This window comes from Microcebus murinus, chromosome 18, assembly GCF_040939455.1.
Source record: "Microcebus murinus isolate Inina chromosome 18, M.murinus_Inina_mat1.0, whole genome shotgun sequence".
Classification (NCBI taxonomy): domain Eukaryota; kingdom Metazoa; phylum Chordata; class Mammalia; order Primates; family Cheirogaleidae; genus Microcebus; species Microcebus murinus.
Genome location: NC_134121.1, coordinates 19,587,855 through 19,606,742, shown reverse-complemented (window position 1 = coordinate 19,606,742; position 18,888 = coordinate 19,587,855). Strand labels below are relative to the sequence as shown.

Sequence of the window (18,888 nt, the reverse complement as noted above, 5' to 3'; positions counted from 1 at the left end):
ACTCCAGAAAGCTCTGTCTAGGATTTTATTAGACTGCTTTTTTCCCAATATACCTGTATTGGAAGATTGAGACAAAAAGGCACAAACTCACATTAAATAAACAAGGTAATCTAATCAGTTCTACAAAGTGTAGTTTGTAAAAGAAGTAGCACTAGGAACCAACCAAAATAAATCAGGGAGTCCCAGTAGGGATTGTAAAAGGAGAACTTGGGAAGATACACATGTGCCCATGATACTGATCCTGTCCCTGACCTCTCTTCATGAGAAGGCCAGAGCCCAGCACCCCTCCTACAGAGGCACTGCTGCTTCCAGTTGGGACTATGACCCTGGAAATCTAATGGAAGCAGCTGGTCTGAAGGGGTGTGGCACATGCTCAGGTACTACCCCTGGAGCTGAGCCTTTATCATAAGTCCCTTGAGTGCCAGTCAGTTTGGGGGTGGGTAATGAGGGAAGAGGGTACTTAAAAGAAGCCAACACTGTTGCCCAGCAGCAACACCATTCATGGGGATAGAACAGACCAGGGACATCCCTCCTTTACGTTTATGTGGGCAAGAGCCTCAGCTCTTTCAAACTGGGGCAACAGGTAGAGGTGGAGGAACCCCCACTAGAGCTCAGGTGATATGTGTGGATCTCAAAGAAGAACTGAAGGAAGGAGACTAACATCTGCTGACCCTCAAACCACATAAACAGCTGTTTAGAATATCACAGTTTGTTTCTCCCAAGATAACCCACATCTGGACTTCACCTAATTGATGAATGAAGAAGGGAAATCTTTAAGCACAAATATAATTAATAGCTAATACAGAGCTTGTAGGAAAACATTTACATTTTTCTCCAGTAGGAATGCCAGTCAAATAAATGCTACCAGCAGTTGAGATGCTAATAACCAGCAGAAATGCCCCAGGTTACTAAAGACCCCTCAAGGTGAGGAGACTACAGAGGAAGTTGTCTGTAGCAGGACATCTCCCTGTTCCCAAAGCGACCTGGATGAAGGTCAGAGCTAACTAGGCTGAGGGGTCTGAATCTGTCCACCCCTGCCCCAGGAGGGCCACAAGGCAACAACCATCAGGATGTCACAGGTGTAATCCTGTGAGAGACACTCCCTTATTGCACTTAGAAATGAGTAAGGCAAACACACTGACAAAACAAGGATAAATTATCTCATCCCACTTCTTGCTCCCCCCAAAAGAGATTTGGTCTCTCTCGTTAGCAGATGCACCCAAGCGAGCATGGGCTTGGATCAAGCCAACATACTTCACAAGGTTGGAGGAATGTCAGGTGACATCACAGCTATCTCAGATCCTCCCACTAGGAAGGCGTACTCGTACTTGGGTTCTGCCAAGTTGTAGGAAACTATGAAGCACTCAGCAGCTTCTATTCCCCTGCAGCCTGGACTCCTTCGCCAGCTTGCTTTGGTAGAGTTCTATACTATGATCACCTACTTGCTTTTGATTGTCCAGGATAGAACTCAGCATGGGGGCAGGATTAGCTGAGTTCTTGATCCCCAAATTCCTTTCCAGCAACTGGAGACAAGAGGGAACATGTTCTGCTGGAAGAAAGCTTTTTGCATGCTCATTTTGTGCAGCATGAAAAGATCAGGACTCTTATGTCCTAACCAGCCTCAAAGACAGAGGACAGGGATCTAAGAAAGCACAGAGAAAAGAGGATTATTGCTGAGTGGCAGCACCAACCCAAAAGGGAAGAGGAGCATGGACACACAGAGCTCCTCAGGGGTCAGACTGATCTGTATCTACGGGGTAGACTCACTTCTGAGGGCCACACTGGACAATTCCCTGCAGGTGGAGAGTTGATTGGGGTGTTTTGTAGGCTCTGCAGAGAGAGTCAGACAGAGTGGGCAGCAGGAGGGCTGAGAAACCACAGTTGTTTCTAAGAATAGTGACCAGAGATCCAATGACTGGGGTAGGGGTTATTTGTATTTGTTAAATTTTCTTAAACAGAGACTGGCTAGGCCTTGGGTACCTCCATGGTGCTTAGAGCACTCTAACAGTGGGATACTGGGAGCAGACGTCAGAGTTACAAAGCCACATTACTATTCTGTGGAACTGGGGGGAAAACCTCTGTATTTCTAACTCATCTCCTCTCCCCAACTGAGCACTCAAAATTGCAAAGATCTGCCCAGGAAGCAAAATAACCTCAGTTTATCCCAAGGTTGAAAACAAATGGACGTAAATCATTTAAATTACCACATCACAAAAGGCAGCTATTTTGAGAGACTAAAAATGTCACTTGGAAATAATAAAGGTGGGGGCGCACAGAGAAATGGGTTGGAACACAATGGAGAGAGAGGGAGGAGCTGTAAATACAGCAACCTACACATATCTCAGAGGAGCGGGCTCCCGCACACACGGGCTTTGTAATACCAGACGGTCTATTTGTTTACAATATTAAAGGGCATCTAGAATTAGCTACAGTAAGGGATCGAAAGTTGCCTGAAGAATGGGCACAGAAAGGCTGCGTCCGAAGATGGCCTGTCACTCGGGAGGGTGGAGCTGCTGGGCCTTCCTGTTGACCACTGTCTTGCAAAACTAGAAGAGAAATGCAATTATTAAGGAGGCAACAGGGGAAAATAGAAACACACTGTAAATCATCTTGAATGGGGGAATTTCAAAAGGAGGAAGGATGCCAGTCACTGGGGAGGGGAATGGGAGGAGACAAGGCACTAAGCCTGAATGGTGACTGAGGAGCTGGCATCGCAATAGTCCACTTGGTCCTACCCCTCTTATCTCCCAGAAGCTGCCTTAAGGGATGTAGGGCAGGGAGAGAGAGCAGAGGTTTGCATCACTGCTGGTGAGACGCTAGGCTTCCTTAGCCTCTTAGTGCTAGAGGATGGGCTGCTTTTATTTGATAAACTAATGTTCTCTCAGAGCCTAACTGGGAGTAGAGCAGGTTTGTCATTCCATGACTGAGACTACCTTGAGCTGTTCCATTAACATGAGTACAGGGCACTGAGGAACCAGCGCTGGGAGCTAATAGAAGGAAGGGGCTTGGGGAAGAGTAACAACATGAAACAAGGGACACCCCATTCTGGCCCTATGAGCTGCACAGAAACATTCTCCTGACATCTAAAAGATGTCACCTCTGATGAGAACAGCTACTTAGTATGGGATTGAGGATACCAAGAGGAAGAAAATGAAGCATCAGACACAAAAAAGGATACTAAGAAAAGCTGTCTGGCCAGCAAGTTTTTTAAGGGAAGGGCAGGGAATGCCAGCATTTAGGAGTTAGGAATTGGCTCTGGCATGGGCAGTGCAGGTTGTGCGCCAGCATGACGATGGCTCAAGTGGTGAGAGGGGAAGAGTGATTAGCAGCAGATGAACTCCACTTCCACATCACTGCTGCCACCTCCACTTCTTAGCACCCTATCCGTGTCTCTATCTGGGCAGTTCTTTATAAAATATGTCCCTGAGGTTGGGCGCAGTGGCTCACGCCTGTAACCCTAGCACTCTGGGAGGCAGAGGCGGGCGGATTGCTCGAGGTCAGGAGTTCGAAACCAGCCTGAGCAAGAGCGAGACCCTGTCTCTACTATAAATAGAAAGAAATTAATTGGCCAACTAATATATATATATATATACACATATATATATATAAAAATTAGCCAGACATGGTGGCACATGCCTGTAGTCCCAGCTACTCGGGAGGCTGAGGCAGAAGGATTGCTTGAGCCCAGGAGTCTGAGGTTGCTGTGAGCTAGGCTGACGCCATGGCACTCACTCTAACCTGGGCAACAAAGCGAGACTCTGTCTCAAAAAAAAAAAAACAACAAAAAACGTGTCCCTGAAATGGCTTAATAGCTATGATCTCCTTCAGTGAAAGCCTGAGGTGTTTAGCATGGGAGTCATCATCATTACTAGAGGGAAGGACAAGGAATAAAGCAGGTTTTCTAACTCCATTGTGAACTGCTGAAGCCTTGAGAACCCAAACTGATTTTAGCTTCTATGACACGCACATTGAGAAATTTGGTACATACAGTGCAGAGGGGGTAGGGGTGGCTTTAGTCATCTGCTGTCATTCCTTTCACTGGGTCCTTCTGTCTCATCTGGAACAGAAAAAGCAAGAAAAATTAAAGGCTCCTGCTGCTGATGGAACTTTACCACAAATACATCCTGCCTTCTCAGTCCTGCCAATAGAGAGGGTGGAGCGTTTTTTGTGTGTGTGCACAAAGCAAAGAATCAGAAGGATAGAATTCTGCATACATATAGCCAAAGCCATACCATTAATATGTAGCTCTATGTCACTGGTCTCACCATCTATGATTTCTGTTTCTCTCCCCTGTGTTACAGTGTTGAGGTTCGTTCTTAAGTACCTCTCTGTTTCATTTATTCACTTATTCAACAAGTATTTATGGGCCGGGCGTGGTGGCTCACGCTTGTAATCCTAGCACTCTGGGAGGCAGAGGCGGGTGGATTGCTCAAGGTCAGGTGTTCGAAACCAGCCTGAGCAGGAGCGAGTCCCGTCTCTACTATAAATAGAAAGAAATTAATTGGCCAACTAATATATATAGAAAAAATTAGCCGGGCATGGTGGCACATGCCTGTAGTCCCAGCTACTCGGGAGGCTGAGGGAGGCAGTAGGATTGCTTGAGCCCAGGAGTTTGAGGTTGCTGTGAGCTAGGCTGACACCACGGCACTCAGTCTAGCCTGGGCACCAAAGTGAGACTCTGTCTCCAAAAAAAAACAACAAAAAAAAACCAACAACAAAAAAACACAAGTATTTATGAAGCATCTTTTCTGTGCTAGGAACTTCTATAGGGCTGGGTATATTTAGCAGTGAACCAAAACAGACCAAGTATCTCCTCAGGGAGCTTATATTCTGGGACAGGATGGTAGGAGAACAGACACATGAATATATTATAAGGTGGAACTAAGGGCTGCTGAGATAGAGAATGACTCTGGAGAAGTGCTGTTTTATAAGGTGGTTATGGAAGCTTCTATGCAAGGCTTGAGAGGGAGCAAATCCTCTGGTGCTCTGGGGGAGGAGCATTCCAGGCAGAGGAAACAGTGATTCCCTCTCCTGAGCTCTGCTTATGGGTGGGCACTATGTGGTGTCAGACTTGGGCATAGGGATGCAGGGATGGAAAGTGAAAGGAGTTCATGGTACATTTAGTCAACAAATTCAAGATTTCTTTTTTTTTTTTTTTTTTTTGAGACAGAGTCTCACTTTGTTGTCCAGGCTAGAGTGAGTGCCGTGGCGTCAGCCTAGCTCACAGCAACCTCAAACTCCTGGGCTCAAGCGATCCTTCTGCTTCAGCCTTCCAAGTAGCTGGGACTACAGGCATGTGCCACCATGCCCGGCTAATTTTTTCTATATATATCAGTTGGCCAATTAATTTCTTTCTATTTATAGTAGAGACGGGGTCTTGCTCTTGCTCAGGCTGGTTTTGAACTCCTGACCTTGAGCAATCCGCCCGCCTCGGCCTCCCAGAGAGCTAGGATTACAGGCGTGAGCCACCGTGCCCGGCCCCAAATTCAAGATTTCTTAACATGATATTGCCACGGCACTCTAGCATGGGCAACAAAGTGAAACTCTGTCTAAAAAAAAAACATGATAGAATCTACTGAAGATAGAGCACTGTCATATTTGCAAAAATCAACCCTGTGGTATTAGATTGCAATTAGAAGCATTTGTGTAAACATAATATATAAGATGGATATAGAAGTAACCATAGATATAAATGTTCCCTAGCTCTATCCTATGACAAATCCTGAGAGCAGTAGTACACCAATAGTCATGGGCACACCTGGCACCCAGATCATGGTTTCTAAACACTACTCTCCGCCACATGGAACCAGGCTACTTTGGAGATAATGGGCATTACAGGGCTGGGTTAAGAAAAAAAAAAACAAGAGAAGCCTGGAACACCTTGTGCATCAAGTGAATAACAGCAACCTCACCAGTAACTGGACAGAAAGGTATGACACAATGAAAAGAACACCAAAGCTCTGACATTCTGGCCTAAAATACATAAACTTGGCCTAATTGTGCAGGAACATGAGACAAACCTAAATTGAAAGATAGTCTAGGCTGGGAGCAGTGGCTCAGGAATGTAATCCTAGCACTCCGGGAGGCCGAGGTAGGAGGATTGCTTGAGGCCAGGAGTTTGAGACTAGCCTGAGCAACATAGCAAGCCCACCTCCACAAAAAATAGAAAAATTAGCTGGGCATAGTGGCACATGCCTGTAGTCCCCAGCTACTTGGGAGGCTGAGGTAGGAGGATCGCCCGAGTCCAGGAATTTGAGGTTGCAGTGAGCTATGATGGCACCACTGCACTCTAGCCTGGCTACAGAGTGAGACTCTGTCTTTAAAAGAAAAAAAAAAGAAAAAGAAAAAGTCATGCTACAAAATGATTATCCTATACCTTCAAAAATGTCAAGGTCATAGAAATCCAGAAAAAACTGAGGAAGTGCACCAGGTTGAAAGAGACTAGAGAGCTGTGATGACTAGATGCAGCATGTGATCCTGGGTTGGTATCCTTTGTTCTACAGGGATGGAGTCTCTGCACAAAAGAAGTTCTTTATAATCTTGCCAATTTTCTGTAAGTTTGAAGGTTTTTCAAAGTAGAATTTTAAAAAAGGACAAAAACTTGCTCACTAAATGTCTGCTCACTAATGACCATTTACATAAATTTTCAATAATCAGAGAATTTAATGTCATGGAACAAAGCTCCTTGGACCCCAACCAGATCCTTGTATACTCTTGAGAGTTCACTGCCTTGCTTTAATTTACTAATACAAAGCCAGGTCCTGTTTTCCCACTGCTTGAAATAAGATGTAACTTCCTCCCAGTAAACATGATAGCTTCCACTACTGTCAAGAGGCAAGGTCCCCCTGCAGAGGCTACCATTGAAATAAAAATTGATTATTTCATAAGGAAATGCTCTAAGAAGGCTTTATTTCCTATTTCCTGGGGCCTATATGACATGAGAGATTTCTCTGATGTTTGTGGCGTTCCTCAGATCCAGCCAATGTAGGCTATATATACACGCATATATAGTTAAAGAAAATATGTGTATATGAAAATAGAAAAACAGAAACTCTCCTAGAACTCTGGAGGCCAAGGTGGACATATTGCTCAAGGTCAGGAGTTTGAAACCAGCCTGAGCAAGAGCGAGACCCCATCTCTACTAAAAATAGAAACAAATTAATTGGCGAACTAAAAATATATAGAAAAAATTAGCCAGGCATGGTGGCGCATGCCTGTGGTCCCAGCTACTTGGGAGGCTGAAACAGGAGGATTGCTTGAGCCAAGGAGTACTTTGAGGTTGCTGTGAGCTAGGCTGACGCCATGGCCCTCACTCTAGCCTGGGCAACAGAGTGAGACTATGTCTCAAAAAATTAAAAAAAAAGAAAAACAGAAACTCCAATCATGGTTTTTGTTTATTTGTTTTAACAGTAGTTTCCTCTAGGGAATGAGGCCAGGGTTGGAACAAAGGGACTTTTTATCTATTCATCTATTAATCTATTGGGACTTCTATTTTTAAATATCTATGTATGTATGTATGTATGTATGTATGTATGTATGTATGTATGTATCTATCTATCTATCTATCTATTTATTTTTGAGACAGTATCTCACTCTTTTGCCCAGGCTAGAGTGCCATGGCATCAGCCTAGCTCATAGCAACCTCAAACTCCTGGGCTCAAGTGATCCTCCTGCCTCAGCCTCCAGAGTAGCTGGGAGTACAGGCATGCGCCACCATGCCTGGCTAATTTTTTCTATATATATTTTTCGTCGGCCAATTAATTTCTTTTCTATTTATAGTAGGGACAGGGTCTTGCTCTTGCTCAGGCTGGTTTCGAACTCCTGACCTGGAGCAATCTGCCTGCCTCGGCCTCCCAGAGTGCTAGGATAACAGGCATGAGCCACCGCGCCTGGCCTTTCTATATATTTTTAAAATAATTTTTAAAATTATTTTAAAATTTTATTTTATACCAATAAGTATAAAATACTCCTTTGATTAAAAACAGTAAAAGTATTAATGTTAATATCCTGATTATGATATTGTACTATAGTTCTGCAAGATGTTATCATTGGTGGAAACTGGGTAAAGGGTACATCGATCTTTTTGCATCATTTCTTAAAATTGCATGTGAATCTTTTTCTTTTTCACTCACTCACTTATGCATTCATTCTCTTTCTGCATGTAAATCTTACAATCATATCAAAATATGAAGTTCAGGTGGAGCGTGGTGGCTCACACCTGTAATCCTAGCACTCTGAGAGGCTGAGGTGAAAGGACTGTTTGAGCTCAGGAGTTCGAGACCAGCCTGAGCAAGAGTGAGACCCTGTCTCTACTAAAAAAGTAGAAAGAAATTAGCTGGACAACTAAAAAAAATATATATATATATACATACACACACACACACACACACATATATATATATATTAGCTGGGCATGGTGGTGCATGCCTATAGTCCCAGCTACTCAGGAGGCTGAGGCAGGAGGATTGCTTGAGCCCAGGAGTTTGAGGTTGCTGTGAGCTAGGCTGACACCACAGCACTCTACTCAGGGCAAGAAGTGAGACTCTGTCTCAAAAAAAAAAAAAAAAAAAAAGAAGTTTAATAAAAAATAAAGCTGGTAAAAAAATCAGTTTAAAGCACTGAAAAGTAGTCACAAACCAAGTAGCATTCCTGAAGGAACACAGGTATGAAGTATGTGGAATTATTTTTAGAATCTTATTAGAAAATCGCTCTTATACAGGTACAGTCCTTTGAGAAAGAAATTTAGCAATAAATAACAAGAGCTTCTCATGACCACAAACCTAAGAATAATAACAAAACCAAGAGCCTTAAATTCTTTAATTCCATTTGTGGGAATTTATCCTAAGAAAATAATCCTAATTACCAACGAAACAAAATCCCCAAAACAAAAACCTGAGTGCACAAAGATTTTCATCACACTGAGAACAGAAACAAGATTAAGGAAAATCTGGCCAGGCGCAGTGGCTCATGCCTGTAACCCTAGCACTTTGGGAGGCCAAGGTGGGAGGATCATTTGAGGTCAGGAGTTTGAGACCAGCCTGAGCAAGAGCAAGACTCTGCGTCTACTAATAAATGATAGAAAAGTCAGCCGGGTATCATGGTGCATGCCTGTAGTCCCAGCTATTCAGGAGGCTGAGGCAGAAGGAATGCTTGAGCCCAGGAGTTTGAGGTTGCTGTGAGCTAGGCTGATGCTATGGCACTCTACTCAGGGCAAGAGTAAGACTCTGTCTCAAAAAGAAAAAAAAAAAAGACAAAAGATTAAGGAAAATCCAACATGGGGTAATTATACAGTGCAGAGCAATACATGTTGCAGTCATAAATAGGAATGTAAATTGTTTTAGTGGGAAATACTTTACTATAAAGTTCAGAGAAAAAAGTCAGATGCAATACCACCAGTACATGCAATATGATTATAATGAAGTAAAAATGTGTAGACAGACTTAGAAAATGTACAGAAATGGCTGAGCATGGTGGCTCATGCCTGTAATCCCAGCATTTTGGGACTCTGAGGCAGGAGGATCGTTTGAGCCCAGGAGTTTGCAGGTACATTGAGCTATGATGATGCCACTGTACTCCAGCCTGGGCAGCAGAGCCAGACCCTGTCTCAAAAAAAAAAGAGGTGGCCGGGCATGGTGGCTCACGCCTGTAATCCTAGCACTCTGGGAGGCCGAGACAGGTGGATTGCTCAAGGTCAGGAGTTCGAAACCAGCCTGAGCAAGAATGAGACCCGTCTCTACTATAAATAGAAAGAAATTAATTGGCCAACTAATAGATATAGAAAAAATCAGCCGGGCATGGTGGCGCATGCCTGTAGTCCCAGCTACTCGGGAGGCTGAGGCAGGAGGATCGCTTGAGCCCAGAAGTTTGAGGTTGCTGTGAGCTAGGCTGATACCACAGCACTCACTCTAGCCTGGACAACAAAGCAAGACTCTGTCTCAAAAAAAAAACAAAAACTGGTGATGAGAAAGAGTCAGGCACATTCACATTCAAGCACACGGACAGGGAAACCAACTATGAAGAGGCTCAGAGACCGCCCCTAAGGTGGGCCAGCTTAGCAAGGGGGTCATATAGCTTTTCAGCTCCATTACAAATGGCCAAGTCCAGAAGGGATAGGCTATGGAGGGACCAGGGAAATCACAGAGCCAACAAGGACTTAAGAAGACCAACAAGAACTTAGGAAGACCCACAAGGGAAGCCTGGACAAGAAAATAATGTAGAATGATAGCCTGAGCAACATAGCAATACCCCATCCTTTAAAAAAGAAAAAAATTTAGCCAGGCGTGGGGTTACAAGCCTACAGCCCCAGCTACTGGGGAGGCTGAGGGAGGAGGATTACTTTGCGTCCAGAAATTTGAGGGTGCAGTGAGCTATGATGATGCCACTGAACTCTAACCTGGACAACTGAGCCTGTCATCAAAAAAAGGAAGAAAAAAGAAAAAATTCTGCAGAATTTTAATCCTGTACTCTAACACACAGAACCTTTGCTGTTTTTCTTTTGTTCTTTTTTTTTTTTTTTTTTTTTTTGAGACAGAGTCTCACTTTGTTGCCCAGGCTAGAGTGAGTGCCGTGGCGTCAGCCTGGCTCACAGCAACCTCAATCTCCGGGGCTCAGCGATCCTACTGCCTCAGCCTCCCGAATAGCTGGGACTACAGGCATGCGCCACCATGCCCGGCTAATTTTTTGTATATATATTTTTAGTTGGTCAATTAATTTATTTCTATTTTTGGTAGAGACGGGGTCTCGCTCTTGCTCAGGCTGGTTTCAAACTCCTGACCTTGAGCAATCCGCCCGCCTCGGCCTCCCAAAGTGCTAGGATTACAGGCGTGAGCCACCGCGCCCGGCCTGTTCTTGTTTTTATTTTTTTTATTTTTATTTATTTTTTTATTTTTTTATTTGTTTTGAGACAGAGTCTCGCTTTGTTGCCCAGGCTAGTGAGTGCCGTGGCGTCAGCCTAGCTCACAGCAACCTCAAACTCCTGGGCTCGAGTGATCCTTCTGCCTCAGCCTCCCGGGTAGCTGGGACTACAGGCATGCGCCACCATGCCCAGCTAATTTTTTTATATATATATCAGTTGGCCAATTAATTTCTTTCTATTTATAGTAGAGACGGGGTCTCGCTCTTGCTCAGGCTAGTTTTGAACTCCTGACCTTGAGCAATCCGCCCGCCTCGGCCTCCCAAGAGCTAGGATTACAGGCGTGAGCCACAGTGCCCGGCCGTGTTCTTGTTTTTAATTTCAGCGTATTATGGGGGTACAAATGTTAAGGTTACATATATTGCCCTTGCCTCCCCATCTTTGCTGTTTTTCAATAAATGTTCCAAACTTCAGTAAGTAAGAAAACAAGTTTTCTTAAAAAAAAAAAAAAAAAAAAATTTTTTTTTTTTCCAGACAGTCTTGCTCTATCACCCAAGCTGGAGTGCAGTGGCGTCATCATACTTAGTGTAACCTCAAACTCCTGGGGTCAAGCAATCCTCCTGCCTCAGCCTCCTGAGTAGCTAGGATTACAGGAGTGTGACAAAACACCTGGCTAATTTTTTTCTTGCTCAGGCTGGTTTCAAACTCCTGGCCTCAAATAATCCTCTCGTCTCAGACTCCCAGAGTGCTAGGATCATAGGTGTGAGCCACTGTGCCCAACCAAATTTTCTTAAAATTTTTAAAATTTGAATTCTCTTTTCTCATTTTCTACAGAGTTAATGGCCAAAGCCCAAAGTAGTTTACTTGTTCAGTAAACTACAAAGTACCCTTAATTTCTCTGAGCCAGTTTCTGTATCATAAAACTAATACCTATGTTATAGGTTGCCATGAGGATTGATGACATAATACGTGTCAAACTCTTACCACATATGACAGGCTATGCAGTAAGACCTCAATAAATGTTAGTGTCTATTAATAATAAACACATTCAGGAGATAGTGAACTCCCCATCACAGGTGGTAATCAAGCATAGGCTGGTAAGGAAGATGCATAGAGGACTCAAGGACAATGTATAATTGGACTCAATGACCTTTAAGGTACTTCCTTGCATTTTTGAGATTATGAGCCTCATAAAAGAGCAAGGGCTTAAGGAGAAAAAAGGGAGGAGCAGGGAAGACAGAGAGAGACTGCTCTCCTGCAGGCACGTATTTCCTGACATTTTTCTTTTTAGGGCAAAGAACTAATCTCTTTTTTTTGGGGACAGAGTCTCGCTTTGTTGCCCAGACTAGAGTTACAGCAGTGGTCACTGCAGCCTTATAGTGATCCGTTAGAACTCACAAAAAATCTGCTGGCACTGGACTACTATGCATTGGTTTAAAGGATAGTAATCATAATTCTTATTGCAAACTTGCAGTTAATTATGGCAGGCTGAATACATGCATTTATCACTGTTCCTTCTTAAAATCCACTACAATGACAAGAATCAAAAAAGATATAAAACCATGAAGAAGACAGCAGACAGAAGATGGTAACGACATCCTGTGAGATGGAAAAAGGGTAGAAAAGTTATCACTCGTTTGCAAAACAGCAGAAGCTGAAACCTAAGCGTACCTGCGCAGATAGGAAGCCAAGAAGCAGCAGACCAATTTGTGTTACAGGTTCTCCAAGGGCTCAGAAACTAGCAGCACTGGGACCTCTGAAGGTGGGAGTGCCAGCTAGGGTTGAAAACTGGTGACTTGGCCTGGCGCGGTAGCTCACGCCTGTAATCCTAGCACTCTGGGAGGCAGAAGCGAGAGGATTGCTCAAGGTCAGGAGTTTGAAACCAGCCTGAGCAAGAGCGAGATCCCGTCTCTACTATAAAAATAGAAAGAAATTAATTGGCCAACTAATATATATAGAAAAAATTAGCCGGGCATGGTGGGGCATGCCTGTAGTCCCAGCTACTTGGAAGGCTGAGGAAGCAGGATTGCTTGAGCCCAGGAGTTTGAGGTTGCTGTGAGCTAGGCTGACGCCACAGCACTCACTCTAGTCTGGGCAACAAAGCGAGACTGTCTCAAAAAAAAAAAGAAAAGAAAACATTTAGGCCCAAGCATTCTCTCCTCCTGGTCTGGAAGTCAAGCAACCACCCTGTTTCCTGCCACAGCAAAAGCCAGAAAGTTCATTCTCTGAAGGTGCTGATGGAAGCCTGAACTCAGGACCTCAGGCTTTGCTAGAAGCAAGGTGGGCACGATGCAGAATGAGGGAATTAAGTCAAAGCCAACCAATGGCCTGGTGATCCCACCAGGACCCTTCCCCAGTTTGGCCCCCAGAATGCTGGCTGCCTGTCCACCAAGCAAGAGACTGGGAGTCCTCTCTAGGCAAAATGAGCAGCCCCCCCCCCCAAAAGACTAAGAGTCCTGAAGCAGGGTTCCCCATTGTAACCACCGGCCAATCCTGCCATGATGCCCACCTACTGATTTGAGGAAAGCCCTAACATGAAACACAGAGTCCAACACAAACTGGACAAAGGAGCCCAGAGGAAACAGATTATTTCAGGGAGCAAAGAGAAACCTCAAAAAACAAAAACTGCAGCTTCAGAAAAGGAAGATAATGCATGTAGAAAAAGGAAATAGATATATTAATAAAGAACACAAAGTAAGAAATGCTTTAAAAAAATTAACAGAAGAAATGGAATTTAACATTGGAAAAAAATCCCCCAGAAAGCAGACTAAAAAGGAAAGAAAATGTAAGAAAATTAGAGGGTTAATTCATGGGGTCCAACTTCTGACTAATAAAAATTCTAGAAAGAGACCAAAGAAAATAGTGTATCAAATAAATAATACAAAAACATTTCTTCCAGGACTGAAGAGATCTTTTGATTTAAAGTACCCAACGACTGGGAGCAAAATGACTGAGAATGGAGCAACACCAATCACATTATTATGCAACATAGATCACACACCAACCAAACCAAACTATGTGAAGACTCATCCCCGTAAAGAACTGCAAGGAGCTGCTTCTCGGCAGGTGGGACAGAAGAGGGCAGCTTTTTTCTCATAAGCTGGGGATGCTGAGCTTTAAAACTATAAAAATAAAACTCTGATAAAAGAAATATATTTTTAGACAGAGAAAAAAAAAAGATAAGTAAGCCAGGGGTACAGTTAGCATACAAAAGTCCTATACAGTTGCTAAAGAGGTCAAAACGTGCCAGAATGACATGGATTCGGTTTTGCTTTCTCTTCTACTGCAAATTAGTTTTAAAATTCTAATTCCAAAGTTTCTTGCATTTGCAGTTATCCTGGAGGACAGTGATCATCTAAGTTTTTGGCACGTTCCTCCATGGAATAGAGAAATATCAAAGGGGGAAGAGAAAGAATCCCTCACTCTGAGGGCTCTCAAATTTTGGATATGAGGAAAACAGATCCAGTAGATCTCTGGAGAGTTCTTCCAGCTCTAAGAATATGAATTGTACCCAAAGAACAAAATGTGATCAGCAAATACTTCCACGAACCCCAATGTGCTTTATGATGGCCTTTGTCAGGCAGTGTGTGGGTGAAGCCCGAGGCTTCTCCGTGTTCCTCCATTTGGAAACTTGTTTCCTTTCTTTCTGGCAGGATTAGTGTGACCAAAAGACTCAGGCCTCTCTCTTACACAGTCAGAATCAGCAAAGCCCTGGACATTGAGGTCTACGGCTTCCTGGGCATCCTTAGCAGAAGAATCAGGGATCGTGCCCCGGATCCTACCACTTCACTGCCAAATGCAGCTGAGTGAATAACCCAAACATCTGCCTTCAACAGGAACTAATTTAGTACAGCACTTCCCAGTGAGTTTGCCCAGGAAGAGTGTCATCCTGGATGGTAAAACAGTTCCATGCAGGGCTCCAGAGGAAGGAAGAGCTTCTGGGCCCAGTTTCCACCCTAGACCAGCACAGCGAGGCAGACAGCATCTGTGTAGGCATGCAAGCCTGGCTCGTAGCTCAGCCCTGCTGGAGAGCTGGGCAAGGCAGCACCTCTGTGGACACCCAGGCTCCACGCCAAACCCCACCCAGGGCAAGGAGGGAGAAATGGCAGTTCTGAAACAGAGCTTCCTGCCTTACTTTATTTTTAGCCCCAAGAGGGCAGGAGGGCCCCAAATGGCATTTAGAGGGAGGAGTAGAGGTAAGAGCTATGGGACAGAGCCCTGGGCCTTTGCCGTCACTCTATCACCTAAGCACGGCAGCAATGAGCTCTCAGAGCCTCCCTTCCCTCATCTAAGGGTGGGACTAACGGCAAGGCCTCTTCCCAGGGTGTTGTGAAGATTGCATTGAGATTGTGTATGCAAAAGCCCCTAGAATGGTGCCTAGCACACAGTGAATGCCGGAATGTTATTTACTGACAATCTTCTCTGAGTAGTCCTCTCAGGGAAGCAGCCCCAAATGAGGCAGGACGAGTGCTGGGTCTTCAGGCACCCACAGAGCAGTTAGCCTTCCTTCTGGGATCCATGCCAAGACCAGAAAAAAAAGCGCTCCAAGCTCTAAAAATAGCTCCAAACCACCATATAGAGCAGTCAGCTCCTTCGTGTGCTGCTGCTATCCTCTGTGGGTGATGTGCACGGTATTCACAGATCAGCCAGCCTGCCTCCTCCCAGGGTCACCTCCAACTCTGCAGCCCAGCACAATCTCCCCCACCTGGCTCTGAAGAATCACTGCAGTGGCTGCATTACTCATTTGGCATTTGGCACCTACTACCGTCTTTGTCTCTGGGTATACCAAGACTTCTGTGAAATGACAAATTCAAAAGCACATTCCTTATAGTTCCTATATTGCCTGGTATTATACTTCATCCATAGCAGACACTGACATGTGACTAGACTATAGGATGGTGGTCTCAGTGAAGTGCCCCAGCACAACAGTCTCTTTACTATTCACAGGAGAGGCCCAGAGCCTCCTGTGGATCCCACTTACCTCATCCAGCTGTCTCTTCGTCTCTTCTTCCATCCTTCGAATGTCGTCCATGGTCAGGTCAACCCACTTATCAAGCCAACAGAACAGCTGCCTGTGAAAGTTTGTAAACAGACGCTTCTCTTGCTATAAAAAGGAAGGAACCAAGTTAGAACCCAGAAGGTGAAGGCCACTGCTACAGCTGTTCCCCCCATGATCTCTGTGCTAACACCCACACTTTACTGGGGAAGTGGGGAGCAGTGATGCCTGGTTGGCTTCTCTGTATCAGCCATAGGTCAGCGACCTTTGCCTTCACATGTATAGCTTCAAATAGGAGGCAGCCCCCAAGACACAATGGGAGCCTACTTCACAGCTAGGCCCTTTGCCTAAAATACTATAGGACAGGTAGCCCAGGAGCTCCTATGCAAGCCAAGGCTCCAAAACAACCACCAAATTTCATCCTTGTTTCCGGTGCCCAATGCCAGATTAAAACTGGCCAGTAGCTGTGAAATGTGACCAAGGAGTGAGGTTTCTAACACATCAGAGAATTAAAGGGCTATAAAACTCCTTAGGTCTGCCCAGTGGAGTAATTCAGGATACTAGGGAATTTGGCTCACAATACCTCTTGCCTTTAGGCTTCAAGAATAGAAAGACTGAGTTTTATTTGTAGTTCAGTCATAGCAAGTCCCTTCCTGTTTCCTTCTTTTGCCTTGGTTTCCATCCCTGTCACATGTGGTGTCCCTGGATGGACAGCATTAAACTGTAAGACAGTTAAATGCAAGGGGACGTAGGGAAACCAAACTGTGAAGTAATTCTAATATTGGCAACCCTATGATACAGGTCATGTGGACTGTATGCTCTTCTCTTGTTGGGCAAAACACACACACACACACACACACAGAGGTCACTGGGAAAGACCTCACCCTGGTTACTTACCTTATGTATAAAGTTTTCCACTTTGTTCTGCAGGCCCCACCACTTGAACTTCACGGTAACCAGTTTGTATGCACACATATATGGGCAGTCTCTCTGATTCAGAAGTTCTTGCTGCATTAGAAACATACCCACAGGCAGGCAGGTAACTAAGAGGGCAGACCTCAGGCTGTCCCTGAGCCCAGCCTCAGCCATTCCCCTCCTCCACCGAGTAAGGCCCACCCACACCACGCCCGGCCCCCTGGTGGTAACGGTGTGAACTGCACCTTCCAATTTGGGCCCAAGGGTCCTCGGCCTGTTTTGATAGATTTAAATTTTGCTGGGTCTTCCTCTGGCTTGTAATCCTGAGAGATGTTGTGGAATTTGGGTTGGAGAAGGGTAGGGGGAGAGAGAAAGGAAAACAGATTTTTCATTAGCATACACTTCATACTAGTTCTTGATGCTGCAGGCATAGAGCAAATATTGGAAAATGTTATAAACAAGATGTAGAGCTGTTTACATTTGCCTCAGAGGACAATTCTATGTGATTTTCTCTGCCAAGGTTTGCTTTCAATTTTACCAGTATGAAGTATTACCAGACTGTCTGAGCAGACACATATTTCCAGTGTTTAAGACAGAGATTTTGAAACTGGGGTGAGCATCAAAATCACCAGAGAAGAGTTTTGCAAAATTTCTGGGCCACCCCACCTAAAACTCAGTGAATAAAAATATCTTCAAGTGAAGGCAGCCTGGAATTTTTTTTACATCTCTGCAGGTGATTCTAAAATACTATCAGAGCTGAAAATAACTGGCTGTCATTCCTGAAATCTTTTAGTATAATCTCCCTATGGCTTGTTTTAATAAAATCATTATTAGAAATGTTCGGTATATAGAACCTTTCCACTACTGGTCAGTCTCACTTCACTGATTCATATTGCAGTCAATTCTCTGTGTTAATCAACCACAACAAAAGTTTAATTTTTGGCTGGCCTACATTGACTAATGTAGGCTCAGGAAAAGCAAACTCATTATAGCATCTACTTAACAAAAATAATGAAGATAATACATCTCTTTCTCACACACACTCTCCCTCTTTCAAGTATTTCCCAAAGCTAAGGAGATTATTTCCGTGTGCTTTAGAAAAATAAATCTCCCCCACCATTGCTTCTCTCCACTCACATGTAAAACCAGAGTTGACAGAATACTTAAAGAACAATACTTTTTGCTAGTATTCTGGTTGAGAAATAGTTGGGTATGTTCCGTTTAAGAAAATTCATCAAGCTGCACACTTATGATATATTCATTTTGCTATATGTGTTATACTTCAGTAAAAAGTTTTTTTTTTTTTTGTTTTTTTTTGAGACAGAGTCTCACTTTGTTGCCCAGGCTAGAGTGAGTGCCGTGGCGTCAGCCTAGCTCACAGCAACCTCAATCTCCTGGGCTCGAGTGATCCTTCTGCCTCAGCCTCCCGGGTAGCTGGGACTACAGGCATGCGCCACCATGCCCGGCTAATTTTTTATATATATATTAGTTGGCCAATTAATTTCTTTCTATTTATAGTAGAGACGGGGTCTCGCTCTTGCTCAGGCTGGTTTTGAACTCCTGACCTTGAGCAATCCGCCCGCCTCGGCCTCCCAAGAGCTAGGATTACAGGCGTGAGCCACAGCGCCCGGCCAGTAAAAAGTTTTTTGAAAAATCCACTAACCTTACACAGCAGAAGGCGAGGGTAAATGAAAAATAATTAAATAAATAAAAAAAAAAAAAAAAAAAAAAAATCCACTAACCTTTTGACATTGGGGGTAGGGATATTAGGCAAGAAAGCCCAAGATGGTCTTCTTATCTTTTTAGAAATAGACAAATCAAAATATTAATATCTTAAGTGTACAGACTGACCAAAGGAGAGAGGTATCACACCCATGGGATACAAAAAGCAAACACTTATTCCCTATCAATGGGCAGAGAGTTAAATTCCTGTCTCCTAATCCCAACAAGGCCTCTGTCTAATAAGAACAGTAATGAATGAGGGGGAATTTAATCCTCTTATTCCTTGAACAGATAATTCCTGGGAGCATAACAGTGAGTAAGCAAGTCAGATCTGGTCCCTGTTCTCACCCAGCTTCTGGTCTAGCTGTGGACTGTCCTTTTCCAGGCACCTGCTGCAATGTTT

General features: G+C 44.1%; 2 protein-coding genes across 4 annotated transcripts in view; one reads left to right on the top strand and one right to left on the bottom strand.

The window, feature by feature from the left end:
• The window catches only part of SERPINF1 (serpin family F member 1), a 351,983-nt gene that overhangs the window by 127,833 nt on the left and 205,262 nt on the right, over positions 1 to 18,888 (top strand). The gene's annotated exons all lie outside the window — the stretch shown is intronic.
• The window catches only part of PITPNA (phosphatidylinositol transfer protein alpha), a 44,466-nt gene continuing 25,589 nt past the window's right edge, over positions 12 to 18,888 (bottom strand). The window contains exons 8-12 of the mRNA XM_012740777.2: positions 17,009 to 17,086; positions 16,746 to 16,856; positions 15,834 to 15,956; positions 3,989 to 4,057; positions 12 to 2,546 (exon numbers count right to left, since the gene is read on the bottom strand). Coding sequence (XP_012596231.1) covers positions 4,013 to 4,057; positions 15,834 to 15,956; positions 16,746 to 16,856; positions 17,009 to 17,086 — 357 coding nt within the window. The 3' untranslated portion in view covers positions 12 to 2,546; positions 3,989 to 4,012. The remainder of the gene's footprint in view (positions 2,547 to 3,988; positions 4,058 to 15,833; positions 15,957 to 16,745; positions 16,857 to 17,008; positions 17,087 to 18,888) is intronic.